General features: G+C 56.8%; 1 protein-coding gene across 8 annotated transcripts; it reads left to right on the top strand.

Moving 5' to 3' along the window:
- The first annotated feature begins 1,460 nt into the window (after positions 1 to 1,460).
- Positions 1,461 to 17,837, top strand: NAT16 (N-acetyltransferase 16 (putative)). Of its 8 annotated transcripts, none has more exons than XM_048517190.1 (5): positions 1,461 to 1,493; positions 5,628 to 5,825; positions 8,542 to 8,752; positions 13,617 to 13,841; positions 15,697 to 17,837. In XM_048517190.1, the coding sequence occupies exons 3-5, from the start codon at positions 8,564 to 8,566 to the stop codon at positions 16,249 to 16,251; spliced, it is 969 nt and encodes a 322-aa protein (XP_048373147.1). In that variant the 5' UTR covers positions 1,461 to 1,493; positions 5,628 to 5,825; positions 8,542 to 8,563; the 3' UTR covers positions 16,252 to 17,837. The 8 variants fall into 8 exon arrangements, with proteins under 8 accessions (XP_048373147.1, XP_048373146.1, XP_048373141.1 ...); XM_048517189.1 differs by having other exon boundaries at positions 1,464 to 1,493; positions 5,628 to 5,748; XM_048517185.1 differs by lacking the exon at positions 1,461 to 1,493 and adding an exon at positions 1,519 to 1,885 and having other exon boundaries at positions 5,628 to 5,748.
- The last annotated feature ends 761 nt before the right edge of the window (positions 17,838 to 18,598 follow it).

Here is an 18,598-nt window from a genome sequence, read left to right on the forward strand (position 1 = left end):
AAACTGAAGGGAAGTGGCTGTTCCGGAAGAGAAGGTGAAGAAGCGAGAAGAGGTGGAATTATGCAGCAGAGAAGATAACGGGAACAGGTGCTGATGAATGACTAGGGAAGCTGCCCCCTGGGTGATGGGTGGGGGGGGGGTCCCTTTGCCGCCTGAAGGTTGGATGGAAACTAGAGGGCTGGGGGTGGGCATGAAGCTGGAGCCCGAGATGCTTATTCTAGGGCGGATTGCTGGGATGGCTCCAGAGTCCCTATCAGAGCCGGGGGGGGGGGGGCGGGCGAAGAAAGACAGGCAGGACCGTCACAGCGGGCATCGGAGTGGGGGGTGGCGGCTGGGAGCATCTTGCTTCCTGGGAATGCCTGGCATGAAGAAGAAGAGAAGAAGAGTTTGGATTTATATCCCCCCTTTCTCTCCTGCAGGAGACTCAAAGGGGCTGACAATCTCCTTGCCCTTCCCCCCTCACAACAAACACCCTGTGAGGTGCCAAGATTTGGGGCTGAGAAGGAGACCTGAGAAGCTGTGGACTAGCCCAAGGTCACCCAGCTGGCGTGTGTGGGAGTGCACAGGCTAATCTGAATTCCCCAGATAAGCCTCCACAGCTCAGGCGGCAGAGCTGGGAATCAAACCCGGCTCCTCCAGATTAGATACACGAGCTCTTAACCTCCTACGCCACTGGCTCGCCCAAGGCCGATCGCGTGTTTATACCTCACCTTTCTTCACCTCCAAAGGGTCTCAAAGCCACTCCCAATTGCCTCCCACTCCCTTCCCTGCAACAGGCGCCTTCCTTGTGAAGTGAGGCCGAGTGAGTGTTTGGTCCCAGGTTGCCCAGCAGGCTTCAAGGGGTCCATCACTGGCTCGCCCAAGGCCGATTGCGGCAGGGCAGGATCCGGGGGTCACTTGCGGCCTGCTGGTGGCTCTTCCACACGTTTGCAGTGGGGGGGAGGGGGCGGCAGGGGGCGTTACAGAATCCCCCTTACCAGCTGCCAGGACGGCCTCGCGGGACTCACTCTGGGGTCTGCATGCATGCCAGCCTTCTTGGCTGCGGGGATCACGTGTGCCCAGCAGAGGTGGGAGGGCGCAGCCCCCGCGTCCTTGGAACCTCCTGCCCCGTCCACGCCTGCTGCGATCCTCCGGCGACCTTCTGGGGGGGGGGGGGCTGCAGAGCATGCCGCCACTCCCCCGTCCAGGAAAGAGCGATTGTGCCGCACCTGCTGGTTGGGCGCTCGCCGGGGATGCGTTTGTTGGCCGCCTGCTGGCTTCGTGGGGAGTTGGCAGGATGGCCACGGGGCCCATCGGTGGTCCCTCCACAGTTCCCAGGGATTCCAGGCCCGGCTGAGCTGGGGGGGCGGGCGTAGGTGTTTCCAGGCTGCGGCGCGCGGGGGGGGGGACTTGTCGTGGGGAGGGCTTTGGGTATGCGGTTGGCTGGGGCTCCGTCGGTGCCGCAGTACGGAGAGCGGCGGTCCTGGTGCTGGCAGGCTGGCGTGTATGAACAGGTGCCAATGCGTGTCAGGCGCGGAAGATGCGGGTGGCGGGTTACGTAAGCGGCGGCCGGGCGGGGGGGGGGGCTGCGCTTGTGGGGCTTCCAGCGGGGGTGGGGGCTGCGCTCTCCCTCTGCCGTGTCCCCGAGCGCCCCGGCCTGGCCTGGCCTGGCCTGGCCTGGCCTCCATTCGCTCCCCCATCACGGCCGCGGGACGCAAAAGAATAGGATGGCGCCCCTCCCGCAGGCGCTGGGGGTGTGGCCACGGGGAAAGGCGGGGCTTCCGTGCATCTTTATCCCGGGAGCTCCCCAGGCTCGCATCTGACCTGGCAGAAGCAGAACGCGGCGGAGAGCGCAGCGCCAGGCGCAACCGCTCCGCCACCCCGCCGCCGTCGCTCCACACAGCAGGTAGGCGAGCCGGGACTGCCCCCTCCCGCCGCCCCCTTTCCTTGGGGCAGCCCGCAAACGCTCCATGGGGGGGGGGGGTCCGGCAGTCTCCTTCCAGGCCCTTGGCCCGGGCCATGGCGCATGTTGACGCCGGGGGTGGGGGCTGCCTGGGAGCCGTGAAGGAAGACGAGGCTAGGGAGGAGCCCGTCCGTCCCCCCACCCCGGTCTGGTGTCCTGTCCCACCCGCGGCCGAAAAACCTCTGCCTCCATCCGGAAAAGATAAAAGCGCACAACGCGCCCTCTCCGGTGTCCTTCCCTCTCCTTGCTATGACGTGGGCGGGTGGGGGGGGGGCTCCCCATCTGTCCATTTCCCCATCTTTCTTCTGCTGCCGAGTGCCGTCCTCAGTTTCCAGCCAGGGGGATAATATCCGGCCCCTCTCCTAAAATGACTCCCATCTCCTTCACCACCACCCCCCAAAAAAGCCCCAGCCACCCCGGGAAGCAGAGCAAGAAGCAGTTTCGGCCATTCGTCCTGGCTAACGGGGGGGCGGGCGGGCGCCGTCTGCTCCAACCTTCTATTTCTAGGTCTGGGCATGTGACTGAGCGGGGGGGAGGGGGAGGATGACGAAGGTGCCCATCCTCGGCACCTTCACATCGGGGTGGATGGGGGGGGGGGGACCGGCGCCACCTGCTTCGTGTGAAATGGGTCCGGCGAGAAGGAGGGATTGGTTGTGGCCCCTCCCCTTCCTGTGGGGTGGGCAGATTTTAATCCCCCTCCCGGAGGATCTGTGTCGCTGAACAGGTCCATGCTGAGCTGGGGGAGGGAAGCGGCAGAATCGGAGGGGGGGGAGAGTGTTTGAGAGATTTGTTACACTCTTTTCTCCCTCCACACACACACACATACCACCTTGGTATGAGGAAGGGGCTTTTGACCAGTGACTTTCTCAACTGATGATGGACCCAGATGGGTGCTCCCTGGGGGCCTAGTCTGTTGGCTTTGGGGGGGGGGGGGGGTCTTGCCGGTGCTAACCCTCCCCCTCAAAAAAAACCCTGGATTCTCAACCCCTTTGCTATTCTTGCTGAATGGTGGTGGTGGGGGAACTCTCTTTTGAGTCCTTGGATGAAAGGAGCAGAGAAAAGGAGGGGGGGGATGACAAACCCTAGCAAGCCAGAAGACAATTTGGTGTGTGTTTGGAGGGGGGAGTTCTTCCATGAGGATTTGAGATGAGAAGGGTCCCTGCCCCTCCCTCATCTTTGGCTCCGCCTTTCTGTCCTAAACCCCTCCCAACTGCCTAAGTGGGACACCTCCGGTGGGAGGTGCTTGTGCAGACATTCCCCACAGACACACACTCACACACCCCATGACAGGCAGGTGCCTCAGACTGGCATCTCTCTGCCCCAGGCCTGGGCATCAGAAAGGGGCCGCAGCACTGAGGGTGTGGCTCGTGGGCCCTTGAGGCTGGCAGACGGACCAGCTACAACCACGGCCTCCCTCTCTGGCCACTCAGAAGTTCAGCCAGAGGACCCCTCTCAGCAGCTGAGCCCTCACCTTGACAGAGGCGGCTGCCCTCCCAAAGCCCACCTGCAGCAGCACAACCTGGAGAAAATCTGTACAGCTGTAGATTGCTCCTGTCGGTTCTGCCCCATGTAGACCAGGGGAGTCATTCCCGGGGTGGGGGGGGGCTCCTCTTCTTTCACCCCTGTCTGTGTCCAACACCACAGTAGCCCTGGGAGTCTCTCTACTCCTCTGTCAAATCAATCCTCTCTTTCACTGTATGAACCACCGTCTGTGAGCCCCCTTCTCCCTCCCCCTTTACCTGGGGTTGGCTCATGAATTACAGCCAGGCAGGAGAGGGGTGTCCTCACTTTCACCCCCCTCTCTCTCTGTCACACACACACACTCTCTCTCACACACACACACACACCACGGTGTCTGCACAGACCAGGAAGCTGCAGGTCTCTTCAGTCCCCAGCAGGCACGAGTTGCCCACCCCTCTTGTGACCCCTGCCCTCTCCCCTGCTATTGCTTGACTTATTTGGTGGCCGAGTTCATCCACTATGAGCGGGAGATTCCTCTGGGGTGGGGGTGGTCAGGCGAGGGCTGTTGCACACCCAGGACTGCTTTGAGCCAGTAATACTTGGGGAGCAAGTGGGGAGCAAGCAGGAGCCTGGGGGCCACCCAACTCCCTTCGAAGGAAACCCCCAACCTCCTCTAGGATGTATCAAGACGAGTCTTCCCAGCCTCCCAACACAGAGCGTGAAAGGATGAATCCTGCCACGCTCAAGGCATCTTCTGGCCACGACAGGTCACAAGCACAGCAGATAGCAAGGAAGGGAAAGGCTCCAGGGGTGGGGGGTCAGCCGGGGGAGGTGTGGGGGGGTGAGGGGTTGTCAGTGCCTTTGGAGCATCTGGCCACCTTCCCAGCACCCTCCCCAGGGTGCCAACACTCTCCCAGAACCCTTGAGTTGGAAGGGGTCACTCAAGCCATGGAGTCCAATTGGCCATGCTGGCAGGGGCTGATGGGAATTGTAGTCCATGAACATCCGGAGTGCCATAGGTTCGCCACCACTGGCGTAGAGCATCCCTGATTCATCCAGCCACTGGCCAAAGGCTGCCCCTTCCCCTGCCTTTGGCTTGCCGGGCCACTAAGAACTCGATTGCCAGAAAGAGGTTCCGGGGCCCTTGGATACCTCAGGGCAACTCCTTAATCCCTTCACTCCAAAAGACTGAAGATGGGCTGGGGCCATTCTGCAAGGCTTGTCAGCTTTCTGTGCATGAGCAGAAGCACTCCTGCTCTGCTCATGCACCCCCTGCTCCTGACATGGGAACATGGCTCAGATTCCCCCCTTGTCCCCGCCCCCTTCTACAGCTGCCACTCAGTGGGAACATTTGAGGCTCCACTCCAGGGCGGTGTCATGTTCCCCACTCCCTTCCCAGCCTGAGGCCTCAGTTCCGCAAGACAATTGATAGAATATTTATGGCCAGTCGCTGGGAGACTCAAGGCCGAGATGCTCAGGTGTCAGACATCAGAGAAGGGGACCAGGGCGTCCAACTGTGGGGGTGGGGTGGGGGCCTTTAATTTCCAGAGCGTTCCTTAGGCCCCTTCTGGCAGAACGCCACCCCTCCCTTTCATTTTTGCCTGGTTTGGCCTCTCCGGTCCATCCATGGAAGCCCACCAATCGTGGATGAAAAAGCACAAGCGGCGGCAGGTTTAGCTCTCAGAAGCAAAGCACGGCTGCCGGGCACAGATGAGCATTTGGGGGGGAGATCTGTGGTTGCCACACAGAGGCGGACATTGGCCCAACCACCTCTCCACCTGTTGCTCTGAAAGCCCCTTGGTAGCGTTGCCATCAGTTGGCTCTGATGTGATGGCCCTTCACACACACACACACACACACACACACACACACACACACACACACACACATGTACACACGTACACACACACACACAATGTCCCCCAGAAGCACTGCATTAGACAATACAAGCTGCTCAGCCCCCCCCCTCCCCATCTTGGAAAAGGTTCTCCTGCGTATGATGATGCAGAGCTGAAATGCCTGAGAGCTGCAGGGGGAGGGGGGGGCAGAGAAGGTGTGTGTTGGACACAAAGGGGGCACCAGAAAATTAGCTGTCACATGTCCTTGCTGTCATGTTGCTTCTCCAGTTCTCTCCCCCCCCCCTACACACACACACACACACCCGTTCTGTCCCAGGTGGACTAAATCAACATCCCTTTTAATTGTCCCAATTTTGTCTCCAAAGTGTCTGGGGCAGGACCCCTGAGTGAGGAAAGAGGAGCCAGAACCCCACAGACGCACCATCGCGACCTCCACCCCACGAACGACAACATTGCCTGGAGCCACACAGTCCAGACTCCAAGCCCGTAAAGCCACCGTTCTTTTCCCCCCTGGGTTGACTTGCTTCTGCCTGCCTGTATTCCCGGAGACGGCTGATTTGAGGGTCAGGATTGGTCGGCAGAACTGCCCCGAGAGCAGCCTCGGGAAAAGTGGGGAGTGCTGTGGGAGGGGCTCAGCCGTACACCTGGATTGTACACCTGGGGGGCGGCGGTCAGGATTGCAGCCTTAGTTGGAGGGTTTCGGCGAGCTCACCCTCCTCCATGGCCACATGCTTTCCCCTGGGACTAAGGATACTCGTAGGAGCCGGTGCATGCTTTCCCATTCTTTTATGGGGGAAGGGCTGGGGGAGTCTAGGGGTTTGGAGAGGGGCCCACAGGGGAGATACGTTCACACCTGGGGAATGAGCCAGCAGGTGGGATGGAGACTGCGTGCCTCGCTTTGCAGGCAGGAAGTGGCCGTCCAGCTGCCCAATATGTGTAAACGTAGGGCACCATCTCCTTCGTGTTTTAGGAGCTCCCCCCATCCCCCCCCCCCCCCCCAGGCTCAGGCTAGTGCAGGAGGGGCCCGCTTGTTTGCCTGTAGATGGCACTGCAGCTAACCTGTTTTTGACACAGCATATTTAAAGGACGGCCATTTTGCCCGTGCCAACCACTTGACAGCCGGATGCCACTTCTGCTTGGGTGTGTTTGCATGTGTGTGTGGTCATTTCCATAGACATTTCTCCTAGAGTTGCAAAAGGGACATCTTTGGGGCTTTCTTAAATTCCAGCTTAGCTCTCCTGGCCCGTCTGTTTTTTCTGTGGAGGAGAAAAAGGACCCTGGAGATTTGCAGCAGCTTCTTGTGAATCTCATAGGCTTCTCATTGTGCCTCCTCTGCCGGAATGAAGCAGGCACTTCTGTGGACCAGATCCCTGCAACTTCCGGCGTAGAACCTGGGCAGCTCCGCCTGCTGCCAATCTGCTTTGGACACCCTGTTAAGAACGCCAGTGCGGAGACCTGGAGTAGAGCCAAACGGGAAATGAGGAGGGAAAGCACTGGTGTTTGTTTCCCAGGCCAGGGCAACATAGCTCCAGGAGCCTGGCTTCCCAGTGGGGCCAAGCAGCAAGTGGGAACCCTCCTCAGACAAGGGAAGCAGCGGGGTCCCTCTGCACTGCCCTCGGGCAGACAGCGGCAGAACCGGTCCCGCAGGAAGAGCTCTTGGGATCTCAGCATAACATTTTGGCCCTAAGGCATCACTTCAATTAACCAATAAGCTAAGGACCTCAGCGCTGAGGCTGCTCAGGCCTTCGAGAATCCTAGAGTTGGAAGTGGCTAGTCATCTAGTCCGACCCCTGCTCAGCCTAGAGCATCTCAGACAAGGGTTTGTCCAGCCACTGCTTAAAGACTGCCAGTGAGGGGGAGCTCACCCCCGCCCCAGCAGCCGATTCCGTTGCTGAACTACTCTCACTGTAAGAAACATTCCTAATATCCAACTGGTTCCTTGTCATCTGTCATTTATTGCGAGTGCTCTCCTCTCCTGCCAATAGGAACAACTCTCTGCCCTCTTCAAAGGGACAGCCTCTCAAATGCTTGAAGGAGACCAATCATGTTCTCCTCAGTCTCTTCTGCACGCTGGATGTCCCCAAGACCTCCAAGACCAAGTCTTTCCTCGCAGGCCCCTGATCCCCCTCCCCTTTCTCCTCTGCTCCCCCTCCATTCTGCCCACGCTTTTTTTGAAGTGAGGCCTTCAGAACGGCACACAGGAGGACTTCAGGCGTGGCCTGGCCAGTGTGCAACAGAACAACGGCATCTCACAATTTGGTTCTTATGCCTCTGTTGAGACACCCCAAGATCACATCGGCCTTTTTTGCCACTGCATAACACTGGCTGCTTGTATTCAGCTCACAGTCCACCCGTATACCTCTAGGTCACGTTCAGACACAGCGTTACCCAGAAGTGGATCCCCCACCCAGTCTGAGCGCTTCTCGTTCTTCTTACCCACATGCAGAACTCAGCACTTACCCTAGCCGAAGTGCATCTTGTTTGCATTTGCCTGCTTCTCTGAGGTGTTCAGATCTAGCCACTGAGCCTGACTTTGTTGGGAAGGGCAGGATAAAAACTGAAGAGTTGCCGTCACTTTGTGGCCTATCCAGAAACGGCACTTTTCAAAATGGGGATGTCAAACAAAACAGCCACTACTAGGATCTATTTCTGTGAAGCGACTTCTCTGTGCAAGTCCTTGTCAAGCACGTTCTTGCTGTGGGGCTCTGATGCCCCCTCCTTCCACACACAGCCAGTTTTGATGAGGTTTGCCGTATCTCTAGGAAATGAGGATAGACCCCCCCCTTCACCCCCCCCCATCAGGCACACCAGCCTGTCCAAAGGAGGCCTCAATGGGGCTTGCCACCTTTCTTTGCCCCGGGGCATTGCCTCCCCCCTGCCGAAGGCTATGGCTGCCAACCACCAGGTGGAGCCTGGAGCTAGCCCCCATTGACACCTGGCCTCCAGACAGCCAAGGTTCGTTCCTGTGAGAACGTGGCAGCCCTGGAGAGTGGACTTCGTTGCATGATATTCCACCGAGGTCCCGCCCTTCCTTGAGTCCTCTCCTCAGGCTCCACCCTTAATTCCCCAGGAATTTCCAAATCCAGAACTGGCGACCCTACCAAAAGCCCGTCCTCCCACAGGATCAGCTGGGTTGGATCAGAAGGAGAGGAGATATTCAAGGCTGTTTCCTGACTAACTGGCTTACTTTCAGAGGCCTTGGAATTCCCCAGGAGGGCTCCGTTTCCCATCACGCCCACCCCCTCCCAAAAGTTTTCATGGAAGTTTATCTCCCTGCAGCCCCTCTGTATCCTGTGTAGCCATGAAGCTGGAAAACACCTGCCCGGAGCAGCAGCTGGAGTTCACGGTCGCCACCGAGAAGGAGTTCGATGAGATTCTGGCCATGTCCAAGGGCATCTATGGAGGTCTCGACTACCTCCCAAGCCGCTACCACTCCTGGATCCGCGAGCCCAACCGCACCGTTGTGCTGGCCAAGAAGAATGGAGCAGTGGTGAGGATATGGGAGAGTTGGGCCTCGAGCTCTGTGCTCTCCTTCAGTTCTCAGCCCACAGCCACCTTCCACTGCGGAGAGGCTGTGGGGAGAGAACGTTTGGCCCACAGAAGGCTGAAGAGGGGGCCCGCTCTGGATACTGCTGTGGAGCCGAGCCTGGGGAAGGGAGGTGGGGGCTGTGTGTGCAGCCCCTCCTTCTTCAGGGCCTGTTCCATAGGACCAAGTTGGAGGCTTTGGGTGCACACACCTGTCCTCTATGGAGCAGAATAGTGCAGCTGTGACGAAAGCAAAGTGCAGGTAGCCAGCCGAGAAGTTAGGACACAGCTTGGCTGTCTGATGAGTCCCGCCTCTCAGTCTTGGAAGGCCTGGAAGGTTTGGTTTCGCAGAGGAGCAGTCGTGTTTCTTGGCGTGGCATTGCATATTCATGCAGGGTTGCATAGAAGCACATTTTGTATCTCAGATCCAGATCTGAGGAGAAGGTGCAAACGTGCTTTAAATTATTGCCTGAAAGTGCATGTTACATTTTTTTTGGAAGGCAGCAGCTTGTTTTCATGATCTCAAATGTGCAGTTTTAAAAATGAAACTGAAATTTTGCTGGAAAATGAAACAAGTAGGTGCTGCCTGAAGTTTGCCCCACTCTAAGAGCTGGCAGGTGTTGCTGCAGGCACCTTCTTCAAAGGGCAGGTTGAAATGAGGAAATGTGGCCTTTCTGGGGACTCACAGCCAGCCCGGACCAAACACGCACTTCCACGTGTAGCAAACACAGCAGCAGCTCCCTCGGGCCCCTCGTGGCTGGTGCAGTCATGGCGGAATAAGCTTTGGTGAGTCATGAGCTGCTTCATGAAATACATGAAGCATTTCTGTTGCTGGTTAGAAGTCACAAGAGTACCCCTCCCCCCCAAAAAAAAGCTGGAAAGAGAGGTTCATTGAATATAGACGGTCTGGGCCAAGGGCTCCAGTCATTCACTGACGCCCAACTTTTCTTCCCAGTGGGCAACTAACCACGTTCTCTCTCCACCTCCATTTTGTCCATGAGTGTGGGAAAGCGTAATCATCCAGTGAGTTTTCATGACCAAGCAGGAACTCATACCTGGTTCCCCCAATACCTCACTACTGCACCATGCTGGGTTGCATTATTAAGCAGAGCGCAGACTGGAGGGAATCCCGGTGCAAAGAGCACAAGATTCCACCTGAGTGGTCGTGGTTTGCTTTGCTGATGTGAAACAGGCCAAGAAAGATAACTAGAGTGTGAGGCCGCACCCCGAGTCTGGTCCTGCGCAGCTGTGTGTCATAAAGAATGGTAAGGAAATAAACCCACAGAAATCAAGGTTAGAACAGAAAGATAGCTTTACTGGACAGCATAGGTATCTGACCAGGGTGTCCCCTCCAAGAGAGGCACACCCACCTAGACAAAAGACTTCATTTGTATGGATACAAAGAGTACATACGTCATATAATCGTACCTGTAAATGTATCCCACATAATCATACCCCTTTCACGTGCTACGAGCATGAACCGTAAAATCCGTTTGGCTTGTCTGCCTATTTCTGTTTTGTTACACTAAAGCTGTAACATACGGCCCCCTACCCGTGGGCAAAGGGCTGCAATAAACTAAATTCTGTCTTTCAGGTTTTCAAGGATAACCAGTTTTTCCAACATTCCTAAGTTTGCTCCCAAAGAGAGATTTCCCCCAGCTAAACACATTTTCATGAATTCCTAAGGGTGGGGCATTCCCAAGGAGATATATCTTATTCCCTTTAAAAGATTTAAAACATGATTTTAACAATTATACAAACATTGATTCTACTAGAATTGAATTATAGTAAAATGCCAGTTATGTAAACCTCTCATTATAATTCCAGTGTTCATTAAATATGGAAAAACACTTTATCGGTTAACTAATCACATTCATTTCTATTCTCTCTTTATTGCCCATATAGCTAGTTCTGACAAAGCTATCAAATGTATGTCTTCTGTCACGTTTCTACCTTTAGAGACAAGATCTTAAAGACTGAATCTTTTGCTGACCTGTATAACCACTGACAAGCTGCTACGTGCCGTTTGACCTGCTGGTCTCTATATAGAAGAAGAAGAGTTTGGATTTATATCCCACCCCCCTTTCTCTCCTGTAGGAGACTCAAAGGGGCTTGCAATCTCTTTACCCTTCCCCCCTCACAACAAACACCCTGTGAGCTAGGTTGGCTTATACAGAAACCCAATTTTGATTTTTACAATCTCTGGTTCAGACAAACTCCATATTCCTTGCTATCAAATACAATTTTTAGACATTTGGCCCATTCCCACAAGAGTTACCTGCACAGAGATCTGTAAGGAGCACCAGTTGCTTTCTCCCACAAGCTAGCCACTCTCAGCCCCTGTTGAGCCCAATCTCCAGACAGGATGAGAAGCGCATCAGAAGAGCCCTGCCGGATCAGACCGTGACCAAGGCCCTTCCAGCCCAGCATTCTGCCCACGCACCAGCCCTCCACCTGCCTCTAGGATGCCCGCTAGCCAGCCAGATGTGCACAGCTGTACCAATGCCGAAGCTTCCTGAAGGTGCCTCTTTATGTTCCTCATGCACCTCACCTTCAGAAGTGATCCACACACACACACTGGGACGGGGTCTTGTGCCTGTATTTGCCAGCTCCTCTGTTTTGCTTCTCCTGCCACAGATCTAGTTCTGCCAAATCTGAGCAGAGCACTCCTCAAACTCACGAAGCCGCCTTTGGTCCCAAGATATTTGCCAGTCGTTGGGGTGCCTGCAACAGATTAGGACAGTGGTGGCGAACCTATGGCACGGGTGCCAGAGGTGGCACTCAGAGCCCTCTCTGTGGGCACGTGTGCACAGAGTTCATCATGTGATAATAGTTTGATTATTTCAGGGAGATTATTAGCATTAAACCTAAGACCTAGTTTTGGGGAAGCGTTGGCGCTGCTAAATTTCTACTGATTTTCATGGGGAAGTTGAACCAAAAGCACTCCTTACCTGGGAGTAAGCTCGCTTGCCGGCAATGGGGCTTGCTTCTGAGTAAAACCCGCCTAGGGTTGTGATTCACCCGTTCGAAGCGTTGCACAGTTGCTTCAACGTAAAGCCACTGACTACCACCAAGCTTACTCCTGAGTAACGTGCGCCTTGGAGCCAAATGTTTTTTCTATACTAAAACCTCAGTATTCAAGTTAAATTGCCATGTTGGCACTTTGTGATAAATAACTTAGTTTTGTGGGTTGCAATTTGGGCACTCGACCTCGAAAAGGTTCGCCATCACTGGATTAGGAGCACGGCCTGTTTGGCAGAAGGGGGTGGCCAGACCCCCTTTTTAGGCCTTGCTGGCGAACGTCAGTCTCTCTTCATGAGGAAAGAGCTCCTAAGCCTGTCCTGGGCCCAGATGCAGATGCCAGCTCTGTGTCCGTGCAGGCAGGAGCCCTGCAGGAGCCAGAAACCTGGAGGACCTGCAGGCAAAGGAGCTCCAGGCAAGCCACACTGCAGAGGAAAACTGTCCCAGCGAGGCGGGCTGTGTTGCTCCAGAGCAGTATCCTGGGCCAGTTGCTACCCCCTTCGGTGCCTCTGATAGGGCCCTTGGGAGGGGGGCTGCTCTGGGTGTGGCAATCAATTATTGCCAGGAAGGGTGGGGGTGGGGGGCTTGATGCGTCTGGGTCGGTCTGGCACACACACTGGTGTGCAACCGTGGCACTGGAGCTGGGCATGATTTCTGGCCTCCCCATGGGTTTATCCCTCCCGGGTGACAGGCAGGCATTTGAGAGGAGGAACCCAGTATCCGCATCGCTGGAACGAGTCAGCACTCTGCACGCGGAGACTGGCACTCGGTGGGGAAGGACGCTGGGGCCAGCCAGGCCGTGGGGCACCAGAGCAAGGCCAAGCTTCTCTCGGCAAGATCTGACAGGGTGATGGAGGAGACGGTGGCCCGTGGGGAGAGGCAGGAGCTGCCGCCCTCCTGATGGAACTCAGAGATCCCCCAAAGCCTTTTGCTTTGGAGGTTGACATTCAGTGGTGGCTCGGAGGGACCTTGAGGCAGGCCAGGCCTGGGATGGGAGTAAATGTTGGAGGGGCCAGGCTAATGTGTGGATGGAGCAGGTTGAAAGGCTGCCGGTGCCCACCCCCCAGGTGCTGCCAGGTGTAGCACACGCCCCCCCCCATCTGCGCCCAGCTCCAATTGTGCCAGCGGTTATCTTTCCTAAGATTCTGTGTTTCCAGCTTCACTCTGGGCTCTCTCTCTCTCTCTCTCTTCTGTGCCTCTTTCTTTCTTTCTTTCTTTCTTTCTTTCTTTCTTTCTTTCTCTCCTCTTTTCTTTTTTGAAAGAAAGCAATGGATTAAAACCGAATTATTTTCGCTGGATTTTATTCACGTAGGTGTGTGGGGGATCAGGCCCCCGTCAAGGAAGGTGGCGGGGCGCTCCCTCGGAGGACCGTGACGGGGCTGCCGGAGCGCGGATCCTAAATCCTTACAGTTCGGCCTCGGGACACAAGTTACCAAAATATATGTCTCCCTCTTTGTGTGTCTCTGCTCTTGAGACCCCCGTAGCATAAGGGGCCCCGTGCAATGGTACTAGTATGATCTGCTTACTCTGTGCTCTTGCTCGCTCGCTGCCGTTGTGCTCTTGCTTGTAATCATTTTAATCATGTGCTCAGACCCGCCTGGGAACGGGGCTCTGTGCTCCGTCCTCGTGGCCCCCTCCTCGCCCCTCACCCCCTCTCCCTGTTCCTCACCTGCTTTGTTTAATTAACGCCACCAATTTTTTTTCCAATTACAGACTTGTTCAAGACAGCGAGTGGCTCCTGCTGGCACACTAACAACCAACCCTCTGCTTTCTCCCCTCCCCTCCCCGTCCCCCAAATCCACAACCAGATTGGGCTCCAGTCTGTCTACATCGTAGATGCTGGTGAGACAGTTCTGGTGGAGGGGCTGCGCGTGGCCCCCTGGGAACGTGGCAAGGGCGTGGCGGGCGTCTTGCAGCGCTTCTGCCTCGAGATGGTGAAAGAGAAGCATCCAGGGGTCAAGGTGTCGCGCCTGACGAGGGATGACAAACTGGGCCCCAAAGACTTCAAGAAGTACCGAGTCATTGCTAAGCAGGTAAATTGCCAGGAACACCTTCGGGAGTGGGGCGGGGGGGGGGGGCAGAAGGACGCTGGTCAGTGTGGTAAGGAAACCAGCTCTGTGCTTACAAGAGAATGTGGAACTGCTTGAGGGTTGCCTGGCAGCTTCCCAAACACAAGTGTGTTGGACAAATTGTGTGAAAGATGGGGCCACCACTTGGCAGCCTGTCTCTTAGGGGCACACTGAACAAGTGGCAGAGCTGGGTCTGGGCTTTCCAAGCAGGTTCTAGAAAAGATCCAGGTGGGAGCTCTAATGCTGACCTTGGGGCTGAGAACCCAAGAAGGCCTCAGTGTCCACACTCCCTCTTTCTCCCCCTCCCCTCTCTCTGTGAAACTGGCTCTCTAGGGGAGGGAGGGATCCAGGCACGGGATCTCTTCTGGGCCTCTCCAATCGCGCCCAGGGATCTCCCAGGATTCTTGTGCCTCTCAGCCCCGGGGGAGGCAGCACAAGGGCAGAGTGGTGTCCATCTTGCAGATCAATGACCTTGGCCCCTGGGGAGAGTGAGGAATGTCAACAGATATATTGCTGCAGAGGGCAGCTGTACTAGTTTGCAGTGAAGAGCGAGATCCAAGTCCAGAAGCACCTTAGAGACCCCGAAGGCCTTTGGGGCATGAGCTTTTGAGATCCCTTCATCAGAGATCCCTGAATCCTTCTGTCCCAGTCAGAAGGCGGGAGGGGGGCCATAGAGAGTCCAGGGGAAATACTCAGTGGCAGACTTTTAGCATCTGCAAGGAGACAAGAATCCTGTCACTGTTCCGCCCCAGGGGTGGGGGCATTGCTCAAGACAGTGTTCGTGATGGTTCTCCTCTCTCCATTTTAATCCTCCCAACAACCCTGCGAGGCGGGTTGGGCTGAGCGGGTGAGCGACAGAGAGACTGACCCGAGGTCAGTGGCGTAGCTGCCACAGAACAAGGTGGGGACAAATGCCCTGGGCGATCCCCTATTCAGTCACATGGGGGGGGCGGAAAATCGCCTCCACACCCCTCCTCCTTCCTCCCTCGGCCGGCCAGTAGAGGCTGAAGGAGTGACCTAGCGGGGGTGCTGCAGGGCACCCCTCAACCCAGCCCCGCCTCGCCAGGCCCAGAAGAGACCACAGCTGAGTGTGCCTCGGTGGAGGCTGCAGCTGGGCACCCCTCGACCCTGCCAGGCCCTGCCAGGCTGCCCAGGAGCGCCACTGGCTCAGGTAAGTGGGGTGCAGAGGGGGCTTTACCATGGGGCACAGTGGGTGTAGGGGGCATGGGGGTGGGGGCGCAGGGGGCACCATTTTGCCCCGCTATGCCTCTGCCGAAGGACCCCCAGAGAGCCTCATCAGTGAGGGGGGGTTGTGGTCAGAGGAGCAGCAGTGGCGTAGGAGGTTAAGAGCTCGTGTATCTAATCTGGAGGAACCGGGTTTGATTCCCCGCTCTGCCGCCTGAGCTGTGGAGGCTTATCTGGGGAATTCAGATTAGCCTGTACACTCCCACACACGCCAGCTGGGTGACCTTGGGCTAGTCACAGCTTCTTGGAGCTCTCTCAGCCCCACTCACCTCACAGGGTGTTTGTTGTGAGGGGGGAAGGGCAAGGAGATTGTCTCCTGCAGGAGAGAAAGGGGGGATATAAATCCAAGCTCTTCTTCATTTGACCCCACCTGCTCTACCACATCAGGCCACTCCGTGAGGACACGAGGCTTCTCCTGGGTGGGGGAGGTTGTGCGTCTTGCGTGGCCCCCGTGTCTGTGCAGACGCTCAACTAAGTGGGAGCAGGAGCCTGGGAACTCAGAGGGTGTGGCCGTTGCCTGTCTGACTCCTTGGTGGCCTTCTACAACCCCTCCCTGTCTCTCCCGCCCACTTAGGGGATTCTCCTGGTGCGCTTCAATGCCCAAGATCTCCTCTCTCGCCTGGACCTCCTGGTGTTGGCCCTAGAGGAGGGCGGCTTCTGCCCAGAGCCGTCCGAGCTGCTCATGGCAGGTGAAGTGGCGGAGGTGGTCCTGCGAGAGTCCTTTCGCAGTGAGGTCCTCCCCAACCAGACCATCATCCAAGACTGGCAGCCCTTCAAGGCCACCGCGAGCAACCTGGGCCTCCTGCAGAAGAAGGAGCTCTGCTGGGTGGTGGACAAGAAGTCCCACCCCACTGTGGCCACCCTCAGCACCCGCCCCTTCTCCATCCCGTTGGGCGAAGACTGGTTCTACCTCAACATCGACGTCTTCGGCCGTGCCCTGGCCCACGTCAAGAGCCAGCTGATCCACCATCTCCGCCTCCAGATGCCCGGCCTCCAGGGCAACGTGATGTGTCAGCTCTTCCTGGAGCCGGCCCTGTGGCTAGACATGGCTGAGTTCTGCCAGGTGGCCCTTGGCCTGGAGCTGGCCAAGGGCTACACGGAGCAGTACCTGCTGGAGTCTGACGTCTAGCTCAGGGCAGGAGGTGGGGGGCTGGTGGGTAGAGCAGAGAGAGGCTCCCCTCTCCCTCCCAATCACCTCTCCTCCCGGCATCCAAGCACTTTCTGAGCCTGTTAACATGTCGTCCTGGAAATACTTGGTTTCCCTGCCCCCCCCACCTGCCTCTTTCCACCCTCCCCTCCCCTCCTCCTCCAACCCTGCTGCACCCGAGTGGGCAGAGGCTGGCAGCGTGGCAGCTGGAGAGGGGAGACCGACATCAGTGGGGGCCAGGAGGGCAGCGCTGATGAAATGCAGAGCCCTGGGGGCCAGGCTCCAGCAGACAGGTTTCTCTTGCTCCACAAAAGAGCTGAGCTGATGAGTGACCGGCTGGACGCCTCTCCCAGGCTACGTGTCGTTCTCCACATTTTGGGGACCAGCGTGTGTGGTGGGCACTACCTGAGCAGCCCTTGCTTAGACCGGGCAGTTGGGCACTGTCCACCATTGAAACCTGAAGCAGAGTTATATCCTTCTTGCCCTTAAAAGTCCATGTACTTAGAAGGGTGTAACTCTGGCTAGGATCACATGATGACTCTTTTAGTCCACTTTTCTCCATCCTCCCCCCACCCCTGGCCCCCCACCCCTGCCCCCGACACCCCCCCACACACCCGAGAGAGCCCTTGTGCTTGTGGCTTGCAGACTCCCTGTGGCCAGGACCTTGATTGACTCCAGAGCGAAGCTGGCCTTCTCTGGAGCCTGCCCTCCAGCCTTTGCGAGGCCTCGGGAAAAACCCTTTGGAGGGGGGCAGCTGCTCGGGCTGAGATTCCTCCCAAAGGCCTCGAGAAGAGGGGCGGGGAGGGCGAGGAGGATGGTTTCCTGGCAGGGGCTTGAGAAGAGCTGACATTGTGCTAGGACCCCCCCCCCCCCTGCAGTGGCAGCCAAGGGAGCTTAGCAACCAGGCTGACGCACTGGGTGGAACCTAGCAACGGTTGACGTGGCGATGGAACGAAGGGATGGGATGACTGATGGACTGGCCCCAAGGTCATGGCAACCTCTATTGCCTGCAGAAGGGAGGGTGGGGGGCTCGGCCACCTCTTCCTCCTGTCCCCTCCCCCCTCCCCTCTCCCTCTTCCGCAGCTTCCAGACCGACTGATGTGCAATATTAGAATCTTGTAAATGGAGATATATTTATAAGTAGATGAAGTGCAAATTGTATTATGGTCTTCCTCGCAGTGAGCAGAGCAACAGTCTGCACTCTCCAGAGCTGGCTTCTGTAGACAGACGTGCACCTCCCCCCCTTTGTGGGCAGGGTGCTGATTGCAGGAGCTTTCTGGGAGGGGTGCCTGTGGATAGGCCGGAGGCCAGAAGACTCCCCAGAAGTCTAGTCCCCTCTGGCCGGGGCCTTTGACTACCAATGGGAACCCTCCCCGTCCCACCTCACCCCCTTCCTGCAGCAGCTCGCTTCTGAAATGTCCTCTGTCTTGTGGGCAGCCCCCCTCCCCCCGTGCCAGGCAGCAATGAGGCCGCTTCATTTCCTTGTGGCTCTCAGCCTCCTCCTGGTCCCGGGAGACAGAAATCACCCCCCCCCCTTGCAATAAAGCTCTATCCTGTCGGTACCAACACCCAGTGGCAGTATCTGAGTTTCATTGCGGTGTTCAGTTCTCCATGTGGAGGCCACGGCAGAGTATCGTTGGGCTCGGAGGTGCGATGGGGCCGTTCGCCAAACGCCTGCAGCTCAAATCTGCTCCCCCATTCTTGAGTTCCAGCCTTCTTATTGATGGTTACTCCTGGATTGCGCGTTTCAAAGCGAGTTGGGTGGGGGAGGGGAGAGAGTGTTCACAGTGTGTGTTAAGTGTCATCCAGTCATCGCAGACCTCTGGTCACCCCAGGAAGGGGCTCTCGTGGCCAGCAAGAAGTGGGAAGAGTCGTTTGCCATATAGCCTTCCTCTGCAGTCTTCCTTGGAGGTCTCCCTTCCACATGCTGACCCTGCTTCGTTTCCGAGATCTGATGAGAAGAGTTCTGCCTGGGAGAAAAGTCCACGCCAACAGGAACTGGATCCCATTTAAACTCTTATCCCACTGCTGAGCATGGGGGAAATCTGCGTAATAGCTCTCTCTTCTTCCTGCCCTTGAGCCGATCCCCTCCTTTTCTTATGGAATCATCCAGCGCTCTTTGGGTGGGGTTCTACTGCTGTGTGATGTAAGAGTCAAAACAAGCAAGGCAAACCTTTCCTCTGAGCTCATGCAGAAAGCCTTTCATAAACAAATGAGCAACTGACACCCCAAGCAGTCAGATTAGGAGCAGCAGTGGCGTAGTGGTTAAGAGCAGGTGTACTCTAATCTGGAGGAACGGGGTTTGATTCCCTACTCTGCCGCTTGAGCT

Source organism: Sphaerodactylus townsendi, linkage group LG15 (genome assembly GCF_021028975.2).
Source record: "Sphaerodactylus townsendi isolate TG3544 linkage group LG15, MPM_Stown_v2.3, whole genome shotgun sequence".
Taxonomy (NCBI): domain Eukaryota; kingdom Metazoa; phylum Chordata; class Lepidosauria; order Squamata; family Sphaerodactylidae; genus Sphaerodactylus; species Sphaerodactylus townsendi.